We start from the raw sequence: 27,073 nt of genomic DNA, 5'->3' as shown, positions 1-27,073 counted from the left end.
GGCTGTATCATCAGACATAGTATAATTGAATATATCGATATATAACAATATTAATAAAAACACAGCTTTGTATATAGTCTAAAACTTCAAAAACAGGTAGTAATCAAACCAGAATGTGTACTGTAGTGAGTCTTGTCATCGTCAGTGTAGTCTATACTCTCAGACTTGATACTATCAATCATATCAGTTTTGAATAAAATCTATCGATACTGAACAACAATCAAACAAACCAGATTTAACTAATATCAGTCATGATAAAACAGTATAAGTCATACAGGGCCCCAGATTAAGATAATAGGAAATTAAAGATGATTACTGTGCTATATCCTGATGTTTTTGGGATAGCTGTCTGTGCCCTCAAATCTAATGCAAGTAGAAAAATCTAATGCAAGTTTTAAATCCTGATACACTATTAACAATATCTTTTGCCATCTTTTTAAAGACTCTCCCTCTCCTTTCACTTCCCCAGGGTACATTGTGCATTTTTGGGTCTGACCAAGACCCTTGGTTTTAAATTGGTGGTGGGGGGGAACAATCTGCTATTTACCTAAGTGGTTCTGAACCTTCTCTCTCCTGGACTTGATCTCTAATTGTATTCCTTTACCTATTAAAGCCTGTCTTTCCAATCTATCCACAAATACTGGTCTAGTTGCTCTATCACTCTCTGGTTCTCTGTCACATAGAGCATTGTTTCTTCATATTTAATTTTCAGTCCATGTACTCTTTTTTCATGTTAATTATATTTCCTAAAAATAGCATCTCAGTGGACCCTACCTCCTGATCTACTCTACATGTGGTTCTTTTTTTTTTAATTTAGTGTATCAAGGCCATTTATATTAGAGATTATAACCAACCTTCTCTGCCTCATTTCTGTTGTGCTCTTTTTTTGCCGTAAGTTGCCTGCTTGTCTTCTTCATTGTTTTCTGCTCCATTCATTGAGGCCTCTCTGCCAATGTTCCTAGAATCTAGTACTTTTCTCTCTCTCTAGAATGTCCTGCAGTATTCTCTGAAGAGTTGGATTTGTGGTCATGAATTTCCCAAGTTCATCTTTGTTTTGGAAGCATCTTGTTTCTACCATTAATTTCTAGAGACAGATTTTCAGGGTATATCAATCTGGGCTGGAGGTTATAATCTTTCAAGGATTGGAATATTTTGCTTCAGGCTCTTCTTGACTTGATGTTGTGTTGAGAAGTCTGCCATGATTCTGATGGGCCTTCCTTTATAGGTGATCTGTTTCTTGTCTCTAACAGCTTTTAATATTCTGTTCTTATATTGAATTTCTGGGATCTTGATTATTATATGCCTGGGTGTGGCTCTGTTTTAGTGGTAGGTAGCTGGAGTTCTGTATGCCTCATACATATGAATATCATTTCTTTTTCCTATGTTTGGGAAGTTTTAATTATTTCTGTGAATAGCCTTTGTAGTTCCTTTGTTGTACCCCTGCTTCTTCATTCACATTCTTTATTCTCAAGTTATAGATCCTCTTGTCATCTTCTAGCCTTTGTATTATAATTGCTTATTTCCTGGTTATTTTTAAAAAGTTTTTCCTTTCATAATCACACATTGCAAAATTTTCCTCCAGTTTGGATAATCTATCCTTAGTTTCTTTCAAGCAGTTTTGCCATCTTTCCATAGAATTTTTAATTTCCTGGTAATCTCTTTGAATCTGCTTCATATATTCTATATTTTCTTTATATTCTTCATCATATGGTTCTCTCCTTTGTTTGAGTTCCTCCCTTCTTTGGTCTGTGTCTTCTTGAGGGGTGCTTAGCATCTCTTTTATTAATCTTCTTATATCTTGCTTTATTTGGCTAAGTATTTCCCTTTTGAACTCATCTGTGAGGTCCCAAAGATATCTCTTTATGTCCACTGGTGCCGTGTCTGATATTGCATGTTTGCTGTCCTCATTCTCCTTTGTATTTACCTGTCCTGGGTCATTGTTCTCAGGGTTGTGACCTGGGAACTCTTTCTTGTTGCTTCCTCTTCCCATCTTTTTTGTTTCTTCCAGGAGGCCCCAGTTTCTTTTTTTGTTGGTTACAATTCTTCTGAAGCATGCTGGCTAGGTAACCCTTCCCACTGCAGTGTGCTAGTGAGTTGCAAATAGGGACAGCATATCCCCTCCCCTCTGGATCAGTCAACCTGCTGAGGCCTTCCCTGTTTTAGTGTGTGCTGCCTCCCCTCCGGGTCAGTCAACTTGCTGAGGCCTTCACTGTGTTAGTGTGTGCTGCCGCCATAGGAAATTGATTTCAGATAACCTATTAGGTCTCAGTCAGGTCACATGACCCAGGCCTAACTCACTCCACCAATCCTGTTTGACCGAAATCACTGCTGGCCCATGTTCCTGCCAGTCCTGCCTGGTCCCAGAATGTCGTCTGTTGGAGCCCCCTTCTCTGTGGAATGGTTTTATTCCCATCACTCACCACAGGTTAATGCAGGTTCCCCACTAGCTCAGCTCTCCATTTGGTTCGTTGATCCCCGACCTCAGTGTGACTGTGTTTCCAGTGAGTTGAAGCGGCGGGACCTCGGTTGGCTCGGTAAGTTGCCTGCTGCAGTGAGAGCACTGAACCTTTAGCTGTTCCAGTAGTAGCACCGGGAATGTATATTTGGTTAATTCTTCTCACCTTAGTTTCTTCTTGGGACAAGAGAATTCATCTCCTTCTGTTCAGGACTCCCCATGCTGTATTATGTTGAATTCTAAGTTGACTATCTCAGGGAGCCTCTGTAGCCAACTGTTATCTATCTACCATCTTTACTCCTCCTCTGGTTTGATGTATCTTAAAATTCATATGTTCTCTTCTTTCAAAACATAGAATTAAAATATTAGCAGCACTATAACTTATTCTAAGTATTCTGGCATTTTATTTAACTGGAATATGAGAAAAACGAGGAAATTTTAAGCAGTGCATAAAAATTGAAGCAAGAAAAATAGCAGCAACAAAAAACCCTCATTTGAAATGCATTTAAACAGAATATAGTTTTCTTGTATTTTTTCTTAATGCTTTTTATTGACAACCAACTTTAGTATCTGAGAATGTGAAAGGAAGGAAGGAAGGAAGAGAGAGAGAAAGAAAGAAAAGAAAAGAAAAAGATAAGTTTAGCCTAAATAGAGCCCAAGTCATTTATGCCTTGGAAAAGGGTAGACAGGGGTAAGTTAGCACAATGCAGTACACACGGATTATAAAGTCATCCAAGAAGATCTCTAACTAGAATGTTACTGCAGGTAAGACATTTTCAGTTATGGCAAAATCTATCTCTAACTGACTAGATGGATTTTATATAGTCAATTCTGTGATTTGCTTACATTTTCTGTTCTAAACATTAAAATTATTTTTTGAACATAATTAATTTCACTGACTCTCCTGTCTGTTTTGTGCCTTGTTAAATCCCTAGCACTTATCACAATTCCTGGCACAAAGAAAGTATTCATTAAGCATTTCTTAAATAAATTTGAATAAGTAATTTACCTGGTTAATAGTGTATCTAGAGTTTATAATTTAAAACTAAATTATTGTTCTGGAAAAAGCTCAGAGGCTATTATTACAAACAACTTATTTTATGGTTTAAAAAACCCTCCCAAGTATTCATCATTGTAGAATTGGCTGTTGTTTTACATTGTGTGAATGGACTTATCTGTTCAGTAAGGAACCTTTTCTATTCAATAAGGAACTTTTTTTTCTCAATATTTTTCCTGCCATTTTACTTAGTCTAAGGAATAAACCAAATTTCATTATATAATTTATGTAAGTATATAAATTTTATTATATAATTTCATTTATAATTTATACTTTGAGTAGCTACTTCTAAAGTATAATTTATACTTGTAGGGCAAATGTTAAATTGTTACTGACGAGTAGCACATATAGAAATGAGTAATATAAATTATATCGAGTATATAAATTATTTTTCCATTTTGATTGCCTCTGACACACCAGATATACTTTGATATATACTTTGCCCAACAATATAGATGGGCAAATTATACCCTCGGTCCAACTCTGGCTTGCCACTGTTTTGTATAGAAAGATGTTTTTGGAACACAACCACATTTATTTACAAGTGATCTTTGACTATTTTCAAGCCAGAGTTGTGGAACTGATTAGTAGTGGCAAAGATGTGTTTCCGCTACAACCTAAAACTTTACTATCTCATTGTTTATAAATGAGTTTGTTGACTGATGCACCAAATATTTTAATCTTTACAACAACCAAAGAAGCACACTGTCTATGCAAAAAACTTAAGAGAATTAGGGAAGATGTTTAAATCATTCAAAGATACTTGGCACAGCTGGGACTCAATCCCAGAGTACCTGACTTCATATCCAAGTCCTTTGTTCTCTATCATCTTGCTGTGTTACTTGGTTCTTCATCTCTAAATGAATATTTTAAATTTTCAAAAACAAAACAAAATGCACTATCACACTAGTTATAGGAAGCAAAGATTCCTAAAAGGCTAATGTTTGATATTGTGATCTCTGTCTGTCTCTGAGTCTCTCTCTCCCTCTGGAAGGGGATGATGCATTTCAGCATGTGTCAGTGTTTTTTTAATAGCTATGGTGTGACCTTAAGCCACAAGAGATAGACCCTAAAACTACAAGAACCCAATTAGTTATGCAAGTGAATAAAAGAGGCTCACAAAATTGCTCTGAAGAGGAATAATAGTGGTGTCACACTGGAGTATGTATGCCTTCCCAAATGGAACAGCTGGTTCTCCGCTGCTGCACACCTGCCACACAAAGAAAACCTGCCTTGTTTTGCTCATTTTTCAATTTTTAAGGATAATGTAGAAATCTGGATTTTTGTATGAAGATTCTGTATTATATAGCAACTTTGTAACAGAATTCTTACTCTAATAGTAAAAGTAAAACAAAATAACATGGTAGAAAGTATGTGATGCTGTTACCATTTTATTCAAATAGAAATTGCATTATACATCATCTGAGAGGTGAACTTTTATTTGGATTAAGACAGGGTAAAGTAACTTAAAGAACTGGGATCCACAAAAGTTCAAAGACAAATAGGACATGCAACCTTGAGAGTCCTTGCTTTCTGAGGAAGATGGACATGAGCACCCAATTCTTTGGAGAATTATTATAATCGTTGAATTGTTATTTCCATACCTACTGACAAGCATTTTCTACTGGCTTTGAACATGTTTATGTAACCCAGGCCTGCCTTGAATTCATGATGATCCTCTTGCCTCAGCCTCATGAGTGCTGGGATTTATTTCACTCAAAATTATATTTTCCAAGAACATACATTTTCCTACAAATGTCTGAAATTTATCCCTCTTCAAGCTAGGTAGTATTCAATTATATACAGATATTACAATTTCTTTATCCATTTATCTGTTTATGGGCATGAGAGCTGCTTCCAGGATTTAGCTATTATGAATGTTGCTGCTGTAAACATTGGTGTATATGTATTGCTGTACATAGTATCTTTAGATCATTTGGGAAGATACCTAGAAGAGGAATAACAGCCAAATGAAATATCTAATTTTAGGTCTTTGAGAAATCTCCGTACTGATTTCCATAATGGTTGTTCTAGTTTACATTCTCACCAGCATAGGAGCGTTCTTTTTTACCACAGCCATGCCAGCAATTGCTATTTTTGATGGGTGCCACGCTTACTGGTATAAGATGAATTCTTAGCAGTTTTAATTTTCATTTCTCTTATAGGCAGAGCTGTTGAACATTTTCATATGTTTGTTGGCCACTTATGCTTTTTCTGAGATGTTCCTATTCATTTCACTTGCTCATTTCTTGAGTGGGTATTTTATTTTGGATGATCAATTTTTTTTAGTTTCTTTGGGGGGGAGGCTTTTTGATATAAAATCTCACTGTGTAGTCCAGGCTGGCCTTGAACTCCCAGTGATCTTCTGGCCTCAGCCTCCCAAGTGCTGGGATTACAGGCATGCACTACCACAACTGGCTTAAGTTTTTAATATATTCTTGATATTAATCCTCTGTCCAAGGATTAGCTGGGAAAAAATTTTCCCCATTCACATGTAGGTTGTCTCTTACTCTACTAATTGATTCCTTTGCTGTGCACAGGCTTTTTAATTTGATATACCATTTTTTGATTCCTGCTGTTATTTCTCACACAATTGAAGTTTTATTAAGAAGATTTGCTATGCCCATGACTTCAAGTGCTTTACTTATACCTTCCAATAGTTTTACTATTCATTTCTGAAATGTTCCATTTTGATTTTAGTTTAGGACATGGTGAGAGATGTGGGTCCAGCTTCAACCTTCTGCAAATAGCCAAATTTCCCAGCACCATTTGTTGAATAGACTATCTTTCCTTAGAGTATGTTTTTGGCCACTTTTTAAAAATATAGCTGAATGTGTCTAGGGATGTTTCTGTATTCACTAACCTGTTGTACAGATTTGTCTCTGTGCCAGTTGCTTTGCATGAGAGGTTAAAGTCAGGTATTGTGATGTTTACTATTTTGTACTTACTGCTCAGGATTGATTTTGCTATTCTAGGTTTCTTTTGGTTCCATATGAATTTTAGGATTGTGCATTTTCTAGTTCTATGAAGTGTGTTACTTTGGCATTGGATTGAATCTATGTAACCATTTTGAGGGTATGGCCATTCTAACAGTACTGGTTCTGCCTATCCAGAAGCAAAGGTCATCTTTCTACTTCTGATGTCCTTCTCAATCTTTTTTTTCCAGGGCACAGTAGTTTTTATTACAGAGGTCTTTCACTTCCTTGTCAGGTTAATTAATTTTTCTTGATGCTGTTGTGAATGATGCTGTTTTCCTAATTTCTGTCATAGAGTTCAGCATGTAGGAACTCTATTGATTTTTGTTATGTTTATTTTGTATCCTGCTACATTGCTGAATGTAGTTATGAATTCTAAGTGTTTTTTGGTGGAATTCTTTGGATCCTGTATGTAAAGTATCTTGTAACTTATAAATAATCATTATTTGACTTCATTCTCATATATTTCCTTTTATTTCTTTTACTTGCCTGATTGCTCTGGATAATATTTCAAATACTGTGTTGAATAGAATTATGGAAGATGCAAGCATGATTGAACAACAGTAGCTGAGAAACTGGAACCCAAGACTTTTGAATCCATGAGAATTCAGGATAGAATTTTTCAAACTTAGAAGCAATTTTATTTGTATTACAAATGCAGGTGAAATATAAAATAAATACACATAATTTAAATAAAATCTAAATTTACTTGAAATCACCATCATATAAAATCTTTCGAAAATTTTATTAGATTGAGTTGATTAGGTGGCTTTAGTTTGCCACTTTCATGTCCCTATACATGAGAGTCAGGCAAAGCCTCAGTGATGGCTTGGGGTATGGGAGTGCACAGATCCAGATCACTAGTGCTGGCACAGATATGCACTAAGTCTCTTGATGGACCTTAGGAGTGTCACATAAAATCCAATCCTGTAAGTGTTCTAAAATAGCACAACAAATTGAATCTTAACAGAAATGCTAACTACATAACTGGAGTTCAAGTTTTCCTGTGTTATTTAAAATTTCCACTCAAAACGCATAAGAGAGAATATCAAAGAATCTTTGGTAATCTAAACAGTTTGTAAAAACATATCAAAGAAGACAAACCTACCTTTGCTGTTTAGAAAACATGACCACAAGTAGCATCACTGTTAGCCCAAATATTCCAAAGATCATAATTAAGAACCATGGAAACTGGAATTCTGAAACACAAGAGCATGTTACTGAGGACTATGAAAGTTGAAGCAAAGGTCACATTTCACTGTCTGCTTCCACAGAAAAATATTTGCTAATTTGAATTTATGTAATAACCTTAAAAATAATAGAATGACAGGAGGTTTTTTTTTTGTTTGTTCTTAGAACATCTCTGTCTATTTTTAAATCTCACACTGAAGAATTCTTTCAAAATAAAATAGATATGGTTCAAACAAGCATGTTTAAAATAAAACCAAACAATCTGCTTTAAGCATCTAATTGATCAAAGAAGAATCACTAAGGGTTTTGCTCTAGGCCAAATTATTGTTTGTCAGATTTAACTGATACTTATTTAAATCTTTTTTTCTTTCTTTTAAAGGGTGATGACACATTTGGCTTCTAGGTTGAAGGTCTATCAAAAAATGAGATGGAGTCTCTTATTATGAATCATGACACAATTTCTTAGACACATAAAACATAATTTTGCAGCTTTAAATCCCTCCAGTCCTTCTGAGACTCCTATCTTCAGCTTGCAGGACATTGTGCATCAGACTTGAGGAAGTCTGTAAAGTTTTTATTTAATTTTTCGAGACTAATTAAATCTATTCCTCAAGACTAAACAACTTTGCACTTGTTTCCCAGTATTCTTAACAAAAGTGGCAGACACTTAACTACTTTTTAAATGAAAAAGATACATGAGATTTACTTCACTTTGCTTTTTAAAAAGTAGGCCTTTATGCTGAAATATACTTTTCTTATTTAATATATTATTTTCTTATTTAATATATTATTATTTTCTTATTTAATATATTATTAATATATTATTGATATATCCCATGGAGATATTAAGAATATCTCCCTGGGAGAATTATTGTGGGAGATAATACTATTTTGGATCTTGTGGTATCTATAATTCTATATCAGTGATAAATTTAGTAATCCAAGAAGCCAAAGCTCCCCCTCTTTTGTTTGAGCACTGAAAGAAAAGCCAATTAAGAAAAGCTACACTAAATGAATTATGCCATCATTAAGCTCAAAAGATATGTGGCAATTGTGCTTTTTAAACCATAATTGCATAGAATGAAATATTTTCTAAAAACATGATAGGTAACTAGAACTTAGAAAAAATGATGTGCTCATGTCAGCAGCATGTACACTAAAACTGGAAAAAATGGTGCTATTAAAGTTTTCATCTTAATGTTATTTAGTGGCATCCTATCTGTATGATAAATGCAGAAGTATAACTTCGTTATTATGATCATCTCATTACCAAACCTCACCTCCTCATTCAGCCCAAAAACCTTTGTTTTCAATTGAAATAGGCTATAGACAATTCTCATTTGAAAGTGATAACACTATACACTTTATTGCTCAGTATTAATCAGCATTCTTTATTTCTGTATCTGGGTTTAATTCTTTTATTCTACATTTTTCGGTCTTTTTAAAGACGTTAATCATCTTTATAGTTCTATCTCTCGGATCGTCAGACATTTTGCATTTCCTGGGAGTGTGCCTAGCACATAATTTACTAGGCCTTCCTTCAGGCAAAAGCTAAACCTGGACTTTCTAAAACCAGTAAGCACCATTACTACCTATGCAGATTCAATTTGAATCTTTCCCTTAGATGCAATATACATATTTACCTGTATAAGTAAATACTTTCTTTGAGATTAGAAAAACATTTGTCTTATTATAAATTCAAAACAAATTCAGAAAAATTTATATCAAAATATATGAAAACTTGCCTGCAATTCCACTATCTAGGAATAATCACAGCATTTCTCTATCTAAATTTTCACCTACCTTAAGACTTTTCCTGAATTCAATAATTTGGAAACCAAATGGTCCTTCTGGTTTTGCAATATACAATATCTGTTGTAGATGGTAAGTGCAAAGTCTCTCACCTTGGTTTCTGGTGTTAATGCATTTTGATCTACACAACAAGCTGACAGTTAAGGCATGTATCAACTGATATATTGACAAAAGCATTGTCAGCCTCCATTTAAATTTTTTTACCTTCTTCACATGTAAATGGGCTTGACTGAGGGAGTGTTATGTAGAGTATTTCACTGAACTCTCCATATTTATCAGAGTTTTGTAGTCTGGATCTTATGCGCACTTCATATTCTTTATCCAGTCTCAGTGAGTACAGTGGAACTGATGTTGACGTTACAGGATCCATCTTTCAAGAAAAAATGTAGTCTTATTGGCTAGGTAGTCAACAATTCAAAATAGTAGATGTGATAACTCGGACCCCGGTATGAAATTCAAGGAAGCAAGAAATTAAAATTTGGGAAGCAAAGGCTTTATTTCCAGGCCTGGTGACACAGTCTCTCTAGGGTCAACCCAAAGACTGCGCACCTCACAGCTAAAAGTTAGGGCTTTTATCTTGTAAATCCACAAACAGCTGCTGGTCACACAATGTAAGGAGGAGGATGGGGGTGTGGCACACTACAGAAATGGCGATTACACATCTTGGGAAGGGCAAGATCAGGTAAGGGTTGTGCTAACAAGCAAGTCTAGATAAGAAGAAATCTTGTTTTTCTCAGCAAAGAATAGAGAAGTCTAGCAGCAATTAACAACCTTAGTTACCTTACTTTAGCACCACAACTGTTATTTGTAGAGAGCAACAATGGTTAACATATCAATTAGGTAAGATTTTACAATTCTTTACAGAGGAGAGCATTGATTAATGTATCAATCCTTTGCCCAGAGGGAAAGGAACACACAGGTATTGCTATGATACAAACGAAGCTATTATAACCTAATGCAATTAACACAATTTGTGATGGCCTACCAGTTAGAGAAGGGGGTTTTCAGGAGCTATTACCTCAGGTCTTTGTTTTATGGCCTTTTAGGAAGTTAAAACTTAACCTAGTTAGATTTGAAGCGGGGAGAGGAGGAAAAGCAGCAGGCGGGCTTATACAGAACAGGCTTCACGGCGCAATAGTTAGGGGGCCTTAGGTTATTATAGTAGACTTCACATGTTCTCCCATTTGTATTTAAAATGGATTTCTATAAAGTGAACAATATTTTAAAATGCCTAGAGGAATTTGCTGTTTAAAATATAATTGAGACAAACCATGTAAAGAATCATTTTGATAAAAGGATAGTAGCCTTCCAATTTACTTTGGTATAAACCCAAAGATAGGATAGATTTGTTCAAAGAAATGCAGTTAGATTTTCACAGTGGTCTTTTATACATTCTACTAAGATTGAAGTATAATAGAATCATTATGAAGAATAGCAGAACTTAAAAAAGATTATAGACATATTGCCTCTTTTTCTGAGAAATTTCAGTTTTGTATAGAGGAAAACATTAGAGCAGAAAAAATGTATCTCAACATCAAAGAAATTTTATCCATAAGTTATATTATATATCTTTGTTTTTAGAAATTCTGGGTAATCATTTATTCAAAAATCAAAGAATTGTAAAGGTTCCCAGAAATAAAATAGTTGTCTTTACTGAATGTTCAAATAATTTTATTAAAAATAACTAGTTGCAAACTGCTTGTTCCAGAAAGTTTAAACCCACTGCAAAATGGTTCACAATTCAAAATCCACAAATAAAATTACTGAAATGCTTTGATAATCTGTATCAGTTTCACAAAGTTAGCATTAAGATATCATTCTCTTCCAGAGAAGAATATATTTAAATTATTAAACTCTTAAGATATATTTTATCAAATAGATTCAACTGATAGTGATGTTTTCCTCTAAATCAAATGTTTAGACTCAGTGGGTTTTTCATGTATTTTCAGGTAGAATACCTTGTTTCTGTTTCTAGAATACTTTGAACACTCATGTCTTCAACAGCATGGATTTCCACAGAAATAAAATTCTCATAATCTGTTTTATTAAGTCTAAATCTAGGCCTTCCACATTTGAAACAATTTTTTTTCTTCCCAGTGGCTTCTACTCACAAGTATCTCATTTTCCCCATGTTCACATGACATGGTTTGATTTTTTTGTATCTTTTACAGAAACCTCTGAATATATGTAATATTTGCATGCCTAAAATGCTTTATTTAAATTACCACTCTGAGTATTGCACTTATTTTATAATTTTTCTTAAAGTACTTCAAAAAAGTCTATGTTTTCATTCTTGAGATTCTAATTTCTGTTATTATCATGAATACTATTGAAAGAGTTGCTGGCCCAGACCGGACACTTTAACCAGGAGAAGCCTCAGCCAAATTAAGGGGCTCCTGCCTCCCCCGCCCCTATAGATTTACCTGTAACCCTATACCCCCATCCCTAAGAACCTGTCCCTGGCGCCAAACGTGTGCCAATGAAATACCTGTGCATCTCTAATGGCCTTAGGGCACTGCCCTAAGCTTAGGCTATTTATATTCCCCCATGCCACGTGTCCGAGAGAGAGATCGCCAGATTCCAGCGGCCAGTGCGCCAGTCTTCTCTCCCCGTGTTCCCGGAATAAAGGCCTCTTTTGTCTTATACTCCTCAACTTTTGGAAGCATCTTTTATCCTTTGAAGATAATCCTATCACTATTTGTAGATTTTACCAATGACAGAATCAAAAAGGAACTCTCAGTGATTTGAGCCTTGACTCTTTCCCCATTTTTTTCAATAGCCTACATGGGCAACACCAAACTCAAATTTTTCTCAAGTGGCTTCTACTAAATTTGACTCTGTCATTGGCTTTTATAGGGGTACTTATTCCTCCTAGCAAATTCTCAGTGAGAACACTGTGTACGTTAATATTTTAAGTTTTTTCTGGAACTTTTCTCCACTGTATTCTCCAGATTATAACACATTTATCTTATTACTTACTCTATTTCACTGTTAGAATATACTTATGCACATTTGTTTATATTATACTGCAATTTCCTGAGAGAACTCAATAAAAGTATCTCAAATACATATATAATGAATGGTGCATCATCTAGGAACTTGCAAAAGAAAAAAATGAATTCAAGATTTATCAGAAGAAAAGGAATGATAAACATCAGAAAAGAGATAAATGGAAAATATCAACAAAAACAAGTGTTGGTTTTTGAAAAAAAAATACAGACTTTCAGCTAGACAAAAAAAAGAAAGTGAAAGGAGACATTACAGTTGGTGCCATAGGGAAAAAACTTAAGAAATTGCTCTTTGAAGTTTAAATGCACTTTTAAATTGATACATTAAAAATAAAATGTATATACTTTGAGTTACTATGTGATATATATAAATAAATTAATATATAATATATAAATAAATTAATATATATATAATTTATTTTTGGTGCCAGGGATCAAGTTCACAACCTTGTACTTACCAGGCAAGCACTTAAGCCACTGAGCTAAATCCTTGGCATATATACATTTTTTAAATTTTACCAGATTTATAGTGAGAATCAGAAGATAAAACTAGTTTTATGTGGTTTCACCATAAAGGAAGTTGTGTAAAGTTAAGACCATGCAGAACGAGTTGTGGGAAAGGTTACTATTACAAAAAAGATAAATACTTGACGTCAGTAAGATAGGAAGAGGTTTGAAGGCCTGTCAGGTATAAACCACACTTACTCATCACAAGCTAAAAGGTTCAAATGGGCAAACCTTCGGAGGAGAGAGTCCTTGAGATGGACTACTAGGGAACTGGCTCTTAGCACTCATTTTGCTCAGTGAAATGGACATGAGCCTTTTGGAGTTCAGAGGTGGAATGATACGGTTTAGATCTAAAATGTACTCCCAAGTCTCATGTGTTTGGAAGGTAATTGGATCATAGGGTACTATAATCATCATTGAGTTCATTCACTGATTGATTCAGTAGCTAAAAGTGCTATTAGGAGATGGAGTTAGGTTGGGGGTGGGTCACTGGAGATGACTCCAAGGGTTAAAATACTGATCCAAATTCTCTTTGTGCTTCCTGCCGGTCATGCAGTAGGTAAGCACTTTTCTTTTGTCATACCCACCTGTAATATCATTTCTGCCATGGAGCTAATTAATCATGGACTGAATCCTCTAAAAACAGTGAGCCAAAATAAATGTCTCCTTCTTTAAATTGTGGGTATTTCTTCTCAGTAATGGGAAAGTGACTAATACAATAAAGTTGTAAGATACACAATCAACATACAAAAATCAGTAGCATTTCTATGTTATAATAATGAACTATTTGTAAAAAGAAATCAGGAAAACAATCCAACTTTCAAATTCTATAATAAAAATTATTTTGGAGTATATTTAACCAAGGAGGTAAAACATTTATGTACTAAAAGTCTAAAACACTAAAGAATAAGAATAAACAGAAACCTATCTTGTGTTTACATATTGAAGAATAAATACTGTTAAAATGTCCATACTATTCAAAATGATCTATAAAATCAATGTACCCCTGTCAAATTCCAATAATATTTTTTCACATAAATAAGAACAACAGTTGTAAAATTCATGTAGAATCACAAAATACTCTGAACACCTAAAGTCACTAGGCAACAGGAATAAAATTGGAAGCTTCCTGCTACCTGACTTCAATATGAACCACAAAGCTGTTATAATGGAAACAGTATGGTACTTACATAAGAACAGACACATAAACCAACATAATAGAATAGGAAGCTTCAAGATAAATTCAAGCATTTAGAATCAACTGATTTTTAACAAAGGTGCTAAGAATATGCAATGGGAAAGGTAATATTTTCAGTAAATGGTGTTGTAAAATCTGTGTATCCACACACAGAATGAAATTAGAGAATTATCTCACACCGTACACAAAAATAAATTCAAACTATATTAAATACTTAAATGTAAGATTTGAACTTCTAGAATGAGTCATAGGAAAATAGCTTGTGAACATTGGTTTGGAGAATGGTTTTTCTGGATATGACTATAAAATCTAGGAAACAAGAAGAATACACAATGGAATTAATATCAAACTAAAAATGTTCTGCACAGCAAAAGAAAGAGCAAAGTAAATACACATCCTATGGATGAAGGAAAATATATATAAACTAATTATATGATAAGGAGTTAACATTAAAAATGCATAAAGAACTTAACTAAATGGCAAGAAAACAAATGATTTTAAAATGGACAAAATAACCAAGTAGATATTTCTCAAAAGAAGATACTCAAATGGTCAACAGGAATATGAAAAATGCTGTACCTTAACTGTCAGTAGGAAAATACAAATCTAAGCCAAAAAAGATATTACCTCACTTCAGTAAAAATGGCAAACAAAAGACAAATATAAATAAATGTTGGCAAAGAAGTAGAGAAAATGGAATTCCTTCTCATTGCTGGTGGGAATGAAAATTAATGTAGTAATTATGGAAAAATAATATACAGGTTTCCCAAAAGATCAAAAATAAAAGTATTACATGATCTAGTAATTCTGTTAACGAGTTTATAGCCAAAAGAAATGAAATCAGTGATTCAGAAAAATATTTATACTTTCAAATTAATTGCAGTATTATTTACAGTAGCCAAGATATAAATTGATCTAAGTACCCAACCACTGAACAGGCAAAGAAAATATATACAGAATGTAATACTATCAGCCTTTAAAAAGAAGGACTACTATCATTTTGCCAATGCAGATGAACATGGAAGACATTAAGTGAAATAATGTAGGCACAGAATGACAAAAACCACATGGTGTCACTTATATGTAGAATCTGAACTCATAATTACAGAGAAGAAATGGTTACCAACATCTAGTGAAATGGAGCTTGAATTCTTGGGGATGTATTGGTGACAGGATGCAAAATTTCATTTACATAGAAGGAATACACAAAACAGATCTGTTGTAGAACATATGTAGTTAATAACTATGGTGTTTTTAAATTCACTAAAAGAGTACATTTTAAGTGTTCTCAGTTCAAAGAATGATAATTGAAGTAATACATGTATTAATTAGCTCAGTCAAGACATTGTACCCTGTTTATACATTTCACAACCTTGCATGTAAAATAATATATACAATTTGTCAGACAAATAGACTTTCACATTCTTAATATTAGCAACTTGAAAAACACTGCTTCATTGAAATATGTAGATTTTTGAAATTTTCATATTTGTATTATATAATATAAAGTGTCACTTTTACTTACATAACTGTGTTAAGAAAACCTTCATACACTGTAAAGTTATCAAGCTTATGTCTGTGCTATGCTTTCCAAAATTCTAATTTTGCCTTGAAAGTTCAAATTTTATGATTGGTAAAAATGCTGACAGTTGATTTTCTTGAAGTGACAAGTGTATTCCATTTTTCTGAGAAATATTTGACAACTTGAACACAAATAACCATCTGCTAGTTTATCAGTTGTTCTTCAAACAAAAATGGTATTCATTGGAAGATGGCAGCTAACTCAGCTGGCAGCTCAGTTGTTCAAATGCTATTGTTGCATTTTTACCTCCAAACGCAACAGAAGTGCATTATACATACTGCCCATGATGTGCCACAAGAATATTTAAAAAAATATGTACTCAAAGGTTGAGATTTAACTAAATAATTTTTACCGCTTTGTCAACCTTATCCATAGGTGGGGCTGCCCATCCCTTTCTTTACTGATGCAGAATACAGTGACTACTAGTAAAGTTTGGCACTAATGTCTTGATTCAGACTAAGTTGCCAATAGTTTTCTCACCATTGCTTTTGTGCCATTGTGTAAATGATTATATAGTGAACAAAAGGGAAGTAACATTTTAGTATAATAGGAAAACAGTATTGAGTTTGTGGACTCCACAATAGGGTCTCAGGAATGCTGAGAGGTCTACAGTTCACATTTTGAGATGTTTCACACAGTGTTTTGTACAAAGGAGTTATCTGTATAACTGGTTACTGAAAAATTGTTTGATTATAACTTGGACTTAGTCTTGCTTGACTTAGTATTCAATGAGACTTTTTTTGCACCAAGTTACAGACCAGGCATCTAGATTAAAATGAGTTAGAAAACCCCAGCTTTGTAAGTATTCAAATATGCTCAAATTTAACTTTCCTCTAATAATAAAATTGGCTTCTTTTTCATTAGTTCACTGAATGAGCAGGGCATGGTGTTTCAGAATTCTGGGAGTAAGCTGTGCCATGCTGATGGGTACAACTTGATGCCTGGCCAGAAAATGCTTGGCTTGGCTGGGCCTATGGCTGTGGTTAGACTAAGTTAGAATTTGTTATATTGGGAGCAGCGTGATTATCCTGTTTTCCTTCTTGTTGTGTGCCATGTGGAATTTATCTAAGTGCTGAGTTCCCGCATCTTTGGCAAGGAAGTGAGGGTTTCAGGGTCCAATTTGCTCTTTACTTGCCTATGTAGGACCCTTTTATCTTCATTTTCCTCTGAGGTATGTAACAAAATATCTTTCTGAAATCTTTAACAGACAAATTCCCTCCCTCACTCTTCTAGAGACACTTGAAATCTGATGTTAATAGTCTTGTGCATTGCAGAAATTAAAAGTATGGGAGGATATTTGGCCATGACCCATTGGGACCTTGATCATAATTCTTCTCATGTCTTTTCCAAAGAGTGCTAAGTGGTTTGAGTCCACAAGTTTGCTCTGTAGTTAAACAGAATATCAAAGATGACTAGGAAAATTGTTTTCATTCCCTCTGACAGGCTCATGATATTTAGGGTGATAACAGGATACTATTTCCTGTACTAGGAAATTGTGGGATATATAAAATGAGAAATCCGGTACAAGGTCAAAAGGAAGTCAAAGTATAAATAAATGGATTGTTGAAATAAAAGCAATAAGATCAAAATATGAAACGTAGTGACATCTTACCATTTTCCATTGAGTTTCATTTGTTTGTTTGATTTGAAGTTCATAGTCCAGCATTATCCATCCCTTCTTAACATCTGCACTGCGTGGTGGCTTCCATCTCACTTGGATATCCCCATAAATTGCTGTCGCACTAGTGTTCATTAAAGTCCAATTGAGGCCAGTGGGTGGATCAGGTTGCACTGTACAGTTCAACAGATAATTAGTACCCATATAGACACAAGTTAATATTAATGGTGTGCTTTCCTCTGAGGAGATCAAATCAATTTACACATTAATAATTTATACTTTTAAGTCTTCTAATATTCCTATTAGTATAACTCTCATCTTATAGAAGGATTAAAGATAAAATGTCTTTAACTTTTAAAAAAGTCTCTCCCAAAACTACTTTTTGAGCCTAAAATTTCATCTATAACTTCTTTTTAAAATATTTATCACATTTTATATCTCTTTTGATTCTCTTAGTATTAACACTTTGGGGTTTTGGCAGAGGAATTTAAACTCAGAGTGGAAGGAATGGAGAGTCAGATACTCAGAATTTAAATATGAGCTATTGCAGAACTAGATGCAAAAAAATTGTTTCTCTTTCACACAGTATGACATGGCACAAGAACCTTTTCTTACTCTTTTTTGTATCTCTTATATCTGTCTCCAGTTTTTTAAAACATGCTATAAGTGATCCTTAGCTTTGTCATCTAGTCACGTGACTGCTTCTTCAGATGTAAGAAAGATAATATTACCATGTTCTCCTTTTTATTTCAAGAATAAAATCAAGCACAATAAAACAATAAAACCAATCAGAAAAGAACAATGAAAGCAATAGAGAACTTAAAGTCAAGATAATAAGAAACCAATAATTGCCAACCATAATGTCTCTTGTTTTCTTCAAAATAGTGCCATCAGACATAATAAAATCAAACAAAACAAACACAATAAAACCAACCAAAGCAAAACAATGAATACATTATAGGATTTCAAAACCAGATAATAGGAAATCAACAATGGCTACCTGTGGGAGACAACTCCAGTGACTCCCTTTGAATACAAAACAATTGCTGTGACTTTGATTTCTTGGAGACTCATTTCCTTATATTGATATGTAAAAGGCTGGCTAGGGTATTTCCTTCTGTCTTCAATTGGCTCTGAGCATCACAAATAAGGCTAGCTGAGGGGCTAGTGTGCAAAGTTTATAGTCATCAGACAGTCCTGTTTCCTCTCATGGTGCTCTCCACAATATAGGATTGAGCTGGGGAGATGTTAGTGCAAATAACTCCGGGAATGTCAACTGAGTAGAGCATCAAGATAGAGGCTATGACTTCCCAGGGTACAAGAGTTTACATATCAAGAACCAAAGCAATAGCCCCCCAAAACAATTCCACTGCTACCTTAATTGGGTTATGTAAATCGATCCTTCTGCATGTCTTTATCTCTGCAAATTACAGAGATGCCATTCTTGCACCTGGCCATCCAGCTCAAGTTACTCAGTAATCCTGACATCCTCACTATCACTCATCCTTGAGCCACCCCCCTTTCTTCACAAGATAATAAATGCGGGGGTGGGGGGCTAAGATCAAAGCCTTTGTCTGCAGGTCCTCACAAGGATTGGACTTCAGATCCTTTGGCTGCCCTTAACTTGGAATATGTCTTGGTGTCTTTAACTCTTGCCATGGGTTGCATTGGTGGTGGTAGATTGGAATTAACTTGCTAGAATTCCAATAATGTCTCAATGGGATTACAAATACAACTTTTTGGATTATGAGGAAAACTAGAAAGAGGATTACAATACTTGGATGGCTGAACTCAATATTTGGGTTTACAATAGCTACCATAATATGCCTTGTTATCTTCAAAATAGCTGCCCATACCATCAAACATAATAAAATCAAACACCGAATAAAAACAAATCTAACAAAACAATGAAAACAATAAAGGAATTCAAAGCAAGATAATAAGAAACTAACACTTTTACAATATCTATTGTACATTTTGGAGCCCACCAACTCCTTCAGTGTTTTATGCTAGGGAGACAACATGATGTTCATCCTTTTGAGCTGAACCATTTCACCCATGAGCATGATTACGAGTTGGATCCATTTACCTACAAGAGCCTCCTGAGTAGCTTTCCATTGTATAAAAATATCTTATTTTTCTTATCTATTCTTCAATTGATGGGCAAGCTACCCTTGCTTTTTTTCTGGTTTCTTATTGCGTGGAACTCTGTTTTCTCTCTTTTTACTTTTGGTCTAAGAACTTCCTTTCGAGTTAAATGCATTTCTTGCAAACAGCATATTGATGGACCTTGTTTTTTGATCCACTCTCCCTGTGTTTATTTTTATTGGAGAATTGAGGCCATCTACAATGGTTACAACCAGTTATGCATTGGATCGTCTCTGCCATGCTGTTCTGCTGCTGTTGGCCTCGCATTTTTTTTCCTCCATTCAACTGCCTTCCCTGTTTGGTGATTCCCTTCTGCTGCTGTTCCTGCAACCATAGTTATTTTTATCTCTTTCTCGAATATCCTTCAGTATTCTTTGTAGGGTTGGTTTGGTGGTCATTATTTCCTTCAATTGTTTTTTATTATAGAAGGATCTTATTTTCCAATCAATTTTGAAAGACAGTTTTGCAGGGTACATCAAACTGGGTTGGAAGTTGTTTTCAGAATTTGAGACACTTCATTCTAAGCACTTTTTGACTTGAGGGTTTGTTTTGAGAAGTTTGCCATGATTCTGATTGGTTTTCCTTTATAGGTGATCTGTTTCTTTTTCTCTAATAGCCTTTAATATACTGTTCTTGTGCTGAATTTATGGGATCTTGATTATTATTTGTCTGGATGTAGATTTATTTTGGTTATGGTTAGTTGGATTCTTATATGCCTTCTTATCTGTATTCCAGCTCCTTTTCCATGTTTGGGAAATTTTCTGCTATTACTTCTATAAATACAGTTTTTATCTCATTTGTGTTGACCCCTGATTTTTCACTGATACCTATCAGTATTAAATTATTTTTCTTTGTGTCATCTTGCAGCTATTGAATTGTTATTTCCTGGTTCCTTGTTCTTTTAAAGAGATCTTTCCTTTCAGAATCCCTAGCTGCAATTCTGTCTTCAAGGTCTGAAAGTCTATCTTCAGTCTCTTTCAAGTGGTTTTGCCAGCTTTTGATGGTATTTCTAATTTCTTAGGTATCTTTGAATCTGTTTCATTCATTGCAATTCCTTTCTATACTGTTCACTCAAGGTTTTCATCATTTTCCTATGCTCTTCTCTTTTATCTATGTCTTCTTTAAATATGCTCAGCAATTTTTTTTATTATGTTTGTGACTTCTTCTTTTATCTGAGATATTTTTCTCATCTGATTACTTTTATAACCTCCTGAAGCTATCCTTTCAGAGATTTCAGGTGTGTAACTTCTGTTTTCTTCCATGTCTATATCTTCTAGACTTGTTCTGTGTAGGCCAGAGGTCTGAGATTGCCTTTACTCCTTTTTCTTGGCATTCTCCTGGGTTCCTCCCAGAAAGCCAGTTGTGGAGTCCCAGGCACTTCCCACATTGACTGCCCCTCCACAAGGTATGGGAATTGGCCAGGCACCTCTCTGAATCTGGTTCCCGAGGAGGCAGTGGGATATGAAGTGGGATTCTCCAGATCCATGCAGCTGCACTGAGGCTTCCTGATGGCCATGGGTACGTGGTGGTAGGGCTGCTTCTTCTCTTTGCCTGTGTGGCTACACCTCTGATGGTGGCAGGTGCACAAGCGCTTGTTTGTCTGGTTCTCCCAGCCCATGCTGGCTGCCCTCCAGTAGCAAATTTATCCAGTTGCATCCTGTGGGCTCATGGGTCATATCTGGCTACTTTTTCCCTGCCCATGCTGGTTATCCAAGTGAAGCAAATGCCCTGATGGCAGCAGGGGTGTAGGGCTGTGTCTATACCATACTTCATGAAACAGTGATGATTTAATATTTTCTGTGTTCTGCTCACCTATCATGTAGGCAATGTGAAATAGTGTTTTCTTCAGTTTCTACTCACATATTCTGCATTTTTAGATAGTTCAGTTGCATTATATTAAGACCATAGTACTACAGTTTCCCAAAGTTTGCTGAAGAAAAATGTGAATTCCACAGCTAGGAATTACATGCAGATTTGTATTTTTAGTTGCCTCAAGTACATTTTTCTTAGATAGCGCTCATTACTGAGGCTTTTGAAAATCACTTGCAGCTATAGAGTAACATTTACTTTCTTTTCTACAATACACAGATGGTGGTCTATAGTGCTACAAAGTCTGAGTCTCCAGTATTGATCAGAGATAAACATACAGATTTATGTTGTGAACAACCACTACTGATTGACAAATTTGAAAGTTTAAGGAGAAAGTTCTTGTTTTGATTCGTAATGCAAACAGATCTATGGTGAAAGAGCATGCTGCTAGCCACTGTGAAGTACATGACACTTAGAAAAATAGGGAAAAACTTTCCATATTTTTAAATCATAGTTATACACATCACTACATTTTATAGATTAAATCTGAAGGATGTTCCAATTACATCTACCCCCATAATGGCAGTAATACCTTGCTCTTTTATACTCTTTGGGGGTTTGAGGAATGTTAGTAACTAAAGCCTCAGGATAACAATCTATAAAAATGTTTTTGATGGAAAATTTCTAAAACATATTATTCATATTGTCTTAAAATTTCCCCGCCTACTTTGTGTGGAGTATGTAGGATCTTTTCAAGAAGGAACAATACCACATTAATAAGAATAGTAATGACCTCTCCCTTACCCCTACAATACATGTGAAATATTTAAAAGTATCTGAAACTTAATATCCAGAACAAAGATCCTGGTCTTCTTGTGCAATACTTACCTGATCCTTTTTCATGCCCCCCATTTCTGTTACTGCTGACTCTATCCCTCCAGTTGCTAACCTTAAAACAATGAACTCTTTCTTAACTCATCTTTTTCTCAGTGTCACATATTCTGTACTGTAGTTTCAAGATGCATTCAGACTCCAGCTACTTCTTTCTGCCCTGCACAGCTATAACTTGGTTCTAGTCATGATTTTCCATCCCTCCTGCCTCATTAGTCTCCTCACTATCCTCTTTCTCATGTCTCCCTTCAGTCTGTTTATTTCATACGGTCTTCAATATAGTAGACAGTGCTTGATCCTCTCAACGCTTAAATTAGAGACTATCAGTCACCATTTAAAGTGTTTCAAAAGGGCAAGGAGTGTTGCTCAGCAGTAGAATGTATACCTAGCGCCTGTGAGTTCTTGGATTCAATTCCCAGCAGAGGGTGGAGAGTGGAGCTCCAAGGCTAACTTCTCACATTCCATGTAAAACCAAAGTCATTACAAACACTTGAAAAATTGTATAATCTCTCCAATCTGGTCTTTTCCATTCCCTTCAGAAATATGAGTATTATTTTATTTCTGTCTTTATTCCGATGTCACTGTCTTAATAACTGTACTTACAACTGCATTCTCTCCAACACCTGATTTTTTTTCCATGTCATTGTCTTTTTCCAGCCTCACTGGAATTAAATTCTACTGGGACAGACTTTGTTTCTAGCACATAGAACACTAGATGGCTACAGGAAAGAATATTATACACATTTGCTGAATGAACTGAATGAATGACTAACATATTACTCAAAGCCATAAAACAGCCTGTGACATAGTGGAATATTTACATAGTACAGGAGAAAACTGGTTTTGTGGTACTTGACAATTTTTTCAAGACGTATTGGTTCTTTGTACTCACTTTCTGTCCCTTTCTTCTGCTTCTGTGTTATTGGTGTGACTCAGCCTGTCATCTTTTACCTTGATTGCATAATCTTTTAACCTCTCCATCTCTAGTCCTATTCTAATCTATAGATATGAAGATTAATTTCTCTGAGAAGTTAATAACATGACAGGTGGAACTGGATAGTCTTGAGCTTAAGAGCATAGAATCTGTAGGTTTAAATCCCAGGTCTACCTACTGGCTCATTGATCTTGAGTAACTCATCTAACTGCTTTGACGTTCAGTTGCATCATTTGTAGTCTGAGGATTAAATAGAACCTATCTCATATGATCATTATACATGGTGAGTTCTTTGTGAGTGTTATTAATAGTCTTTGGTTATTTCTCTGCTTAAGCACCTGAAAATACATCTTTTGGCAGTAAGATAAAACCCGGATTCTTTTGTGACACATATAAGAAAACTGATGGTTTCTCTAGTTGATGACTATGTCTATTTAACTCTTCCTGAGTCCTTGAATTTTCTGTGTGGATTGCCTTGTTTAGAAGTTAGTAGTTGCTATAAATCCCAGTCCACTATGATAACTGGCAACTCTCACTTGGGTTTTAAGGGTAAAGTGAACTGTCACCACCTCTGCAGCCCTTCCTTATATTTCAGGCCCAGTTAATCATTAATGCCTTTAGGTATCACCTTGGTCACTGTGTATTCCACTTACCTGAGGTCCAACATTTCTCAAAATGTACTTGAGCACACTGTACTACAATTGTTTGAATATGCCTGGCTTCCTTACTAGACATATCTTACCCATTTCGTACATGTGGGCTCTCAGTGAGAGTCAGTCAAGCAAATGAGGAGAGCTGGTTACTGGCAGGGATAGGGTTCGAGCACAGGTCTTAACTCTGTATTCTTACAACGACCCCATTCTACCATCCCATTTAGCATCAGATAAAGAGCTATCTCCATGGGGAGAACATATACTAAATAGTTTCTTTAAACTAGGCCCTCCAGTTATCTTTTCTGCTTATTACAGTTTTCTTGTCTTCTCTGTCAAAGTCAGGTTATCAGATTTTACTTGTTTCTGTCTGCAGCACCCAGTCAGGTTCCCCCAGTGTTTCCATCTGCTGATGATTGGAAAATCACAAAGAAGAGCAACGTATCTTGGAGAAGGGACAAGGAATTCCTATAAGCAACAAATGAGCTTTTGTTGGTAGATTTTGAGGCACCAAGTTCAGCTACTCAAAGTCCCTCTTTGATTCTTTTCATTTTTGTGCTTATACTATTAGAGTATAAACATGTACATTCTAATTTTAGTTGTTTGTTTTGTTTTTTTCTCTTGTGTACACATGATGGGCATTTTTGACATCTGTGTAGACTTTGACTTAGTTTGTTGAGCTGATTATCACCAATATTTGTTTTGAGATCTTATAAACATGTCTTTTGACTGTGACTGTTTTGTAAGTATAAGATTTGAAAATTATTGTGCTTTGTGATAAAAAAAATCTAGGCTTTGATTATACCAATGACTGAGGGCAAAGATCAACATATTTCAGTACATCTCAAATATAATTGTATAAAATAATTAGGAAAAAAGGAACCTTAAACATACAATGAATTTTCCCCTTGCGGTGGCACAGAAGAATGCAATCCAGGTTTGAGGACTTTCAAGAGGAAAAGACTTCCATTATTTTCTTCACAACATTTTTCTTCATGACATTTATTGCTAGAGATTTTAATGATAGAATCAATTTAACTTCTTCCTGCTCTTTCCTTAACACTTTTTGTGACATTTATTGCCAGAGTTTTTAATGATAGAATTAATTTAACTTCTTCCTGCTCTTTCCTTGCATTCACAAACTGATCCTATCTCCTGTCAAATAGACTCCATGTACCTAAAGAAAATTATTCCAAAACCTTTCTACTTGATTATACTTGGAAATGGAGAGTTTCCTCACTTATATTGTCTAAAACTATGTCAAGTAAAACAAACCTGTGAATTACCTATTTCCTCAACATAGAAACACTTTTCATCCACTTTACCACCATTACTAGTTAGCTTGACACAGTAGGGCTTCCAAATGGAGGTATATGATGAGTTAAAGTAACAGCTATTTTCTCCAGCAGAGACATAATCAGGGCATTCTTTCCATTCTTGGTTCTGCTCTTGAGAGTTCCTGAAATGGAGAATAAAAGAGGATTAGTCATCCTCCCAAATCATGCTATAATTTAAGTCAAAGTGAGTGCTTGACAGATTAAATGAATAAGAAATGATTAAATGATAAAATGTTTTGCATTTCATCAATACTATGTCCTAAAAGCATCACATGTATAGACAATTTCATTGTGGCCTGAAGATCCTTAGGAGGTGATTTAATACTTCTGCCTAGAGTGAAGGCATCCATTTATTGAGTGCCTGTGTTGGACCAGCACCTAAATAAGCACTTTCATGATAGGGGCTTTATTATTTACATTCTAGAAATAAAAAATTTCTGGGCCTTAAGAAGGCTTAAAAACGTTGCTTTATTAAACCGTTTAGAGAGCCAATTTCTAAACCATTGAGATTCCCAGAGAACAGTGAATCTTTGTACCTAAGTTTTTTCTCCAACTCGCAGTGAGAGAAACTGAGGAGGCATACTGATTGTGTGCTGCATGCTGAGTCATACGTTATACCCAGCACTAGTGCTGTGCAGATATAATGATAAATAAGATTTGATCCCTAACTGCAGGCTAGAAGAACTCACACATAATCATGAGTACTTTTTTTGTTCTCTTATATTCGTCCCATTGATATTCTGTGAGAATATAATTACATATGTATAATTACATATTAGACACCCCACTGGACACTATGAAAGATGTATAAGAGCCTAAGGAATAACTTTGTTCTCAAGAGAAAAGACTAAAAACTATGTTACAAAGCATTGTGGGCAAGCATTCAGAGGTAGAGTTCAGTGGGGTCCTCCAGAGTTCAGAAACAGAAATAATTATTCTGTTTATGGAAGGCAAGGCAGTGTTTTTAGCAATGCTGAAAGATGGGTAAAAGTTTAATAGATGGCATTAAGAACAGAAAAGAAAAGAAAAAAGAAAAGAAAAGGAGGAAACAGCAGTCAAAGGTGTTGAGGTAGGAAGCATGGACATAAGTGAGGTGAGCTGAGGAACAGTGATTGAAAGGACTTTTGTTAGACTGGAATTGCTGCTTGGGTGGGAAAGTCCATTACTCCTGTATTATTTACTATCCCATATCTGGTGAGAAGAGAATATGTGAGTAAAGGGGACATAAAACAATGAAATCTTTAGTCAGGAAAGAAGAGGCACAAATGATCCTGGTGCTTCTGGCGAGCACATGTCTATGGGGGTTGGGGACCATTCCACTGTGGGAAGGTGTGTGTAGCAGTGGCCAATGAGGACATTGCAGGCTGTGAAGAAGGTTGGGCCTAAAAGAAAGGAATGATAGAGAGGGTGAAGATACATATTTTTCTCTTTACAGCTGTCTATCAAGCTGGTCCCTGGCCCTAGAAAGAAACTTATGCAGGATTGGATGGTCCTTTGGGCAGCTGCTTGTCAGCTGTTGGAATAAATTTGGAAATAAAATGGAAGATATTCCAGGGTCTGAGATATTGAATTGTTGCTTAAATTCTAGTTGAGATTCTTAAATATTGCATGACTTTGGATGAGTGACAGAGAGTCATCCCTTCTGGGAAAAATGAATTAAAGGCAAAAGAAAGGATCATATGTTTGCATGTACATGTGTATTTAGAGTAATAGAGAAAAGATTAAAATATTAGGGAGTTTTGATGAGACATCAAATTATAATATTTTAAAATTTGATCTTGAAATTCAAACTAAAAATGCTTAAGAAAATGGTTAATAAAAATTTCAATGCATAAGAGTTTCATATAATTGTAGGGAAGATATCAAATGTACCTAGAATAATTGATAGTATAAAAGTCAGA

General features: G+C 35.1%; 1 protein-coding gene across 8 annotated transcripts in view; it reads right to left on the bottom strand.

Annotated features, from left to right (window-relative positions):
* Nucleotides 1-27,073, bottom strand: part of Ghr (growth hormone receptor) — a 260,632-nt gene that overhangs the window by 5,647 nt on the left and 227,912 nt on the right. For all 8 annotated transcript variants that reach the window (XM_013152807.3, XM_063257859.1, XM_013152809.3 and 5 more), the window contains 4 exon segments: nt 25,122-25,294; nt 17,398-17,576; nt 9,695-9,860; nt 7,596-7,686 (listed from right to left, as the gene is read on the bottom strand). In XM_013152807.3, the coding sequence (XP_013008261.1) occupies nt 7,596-7,686; nt 9,695-9,860; nt 17,398-17,576; nt 25,122-25,294 (609 nt within the window).

Source organism: Cavia porcellus, unplaced genomic scaffold, assembly GCF_034190915.1.
Source record: "Cavia porcellus strain 051 isolate PalLab524CR breed Dunkin Hartley unplaced genomic scaffold, mCavPor4.1 scaffold_11, whole genome shotgun sequence".
Taxonomy (NCBI): Eukaryota; Metazoa; Chordata; class Mammalia; order Rodentia; family Caviidae; genus Cavia; species Cavia porcellus.
This window is presented reverse-complemented; position numbering and strand designations above follow the sequence as displayed.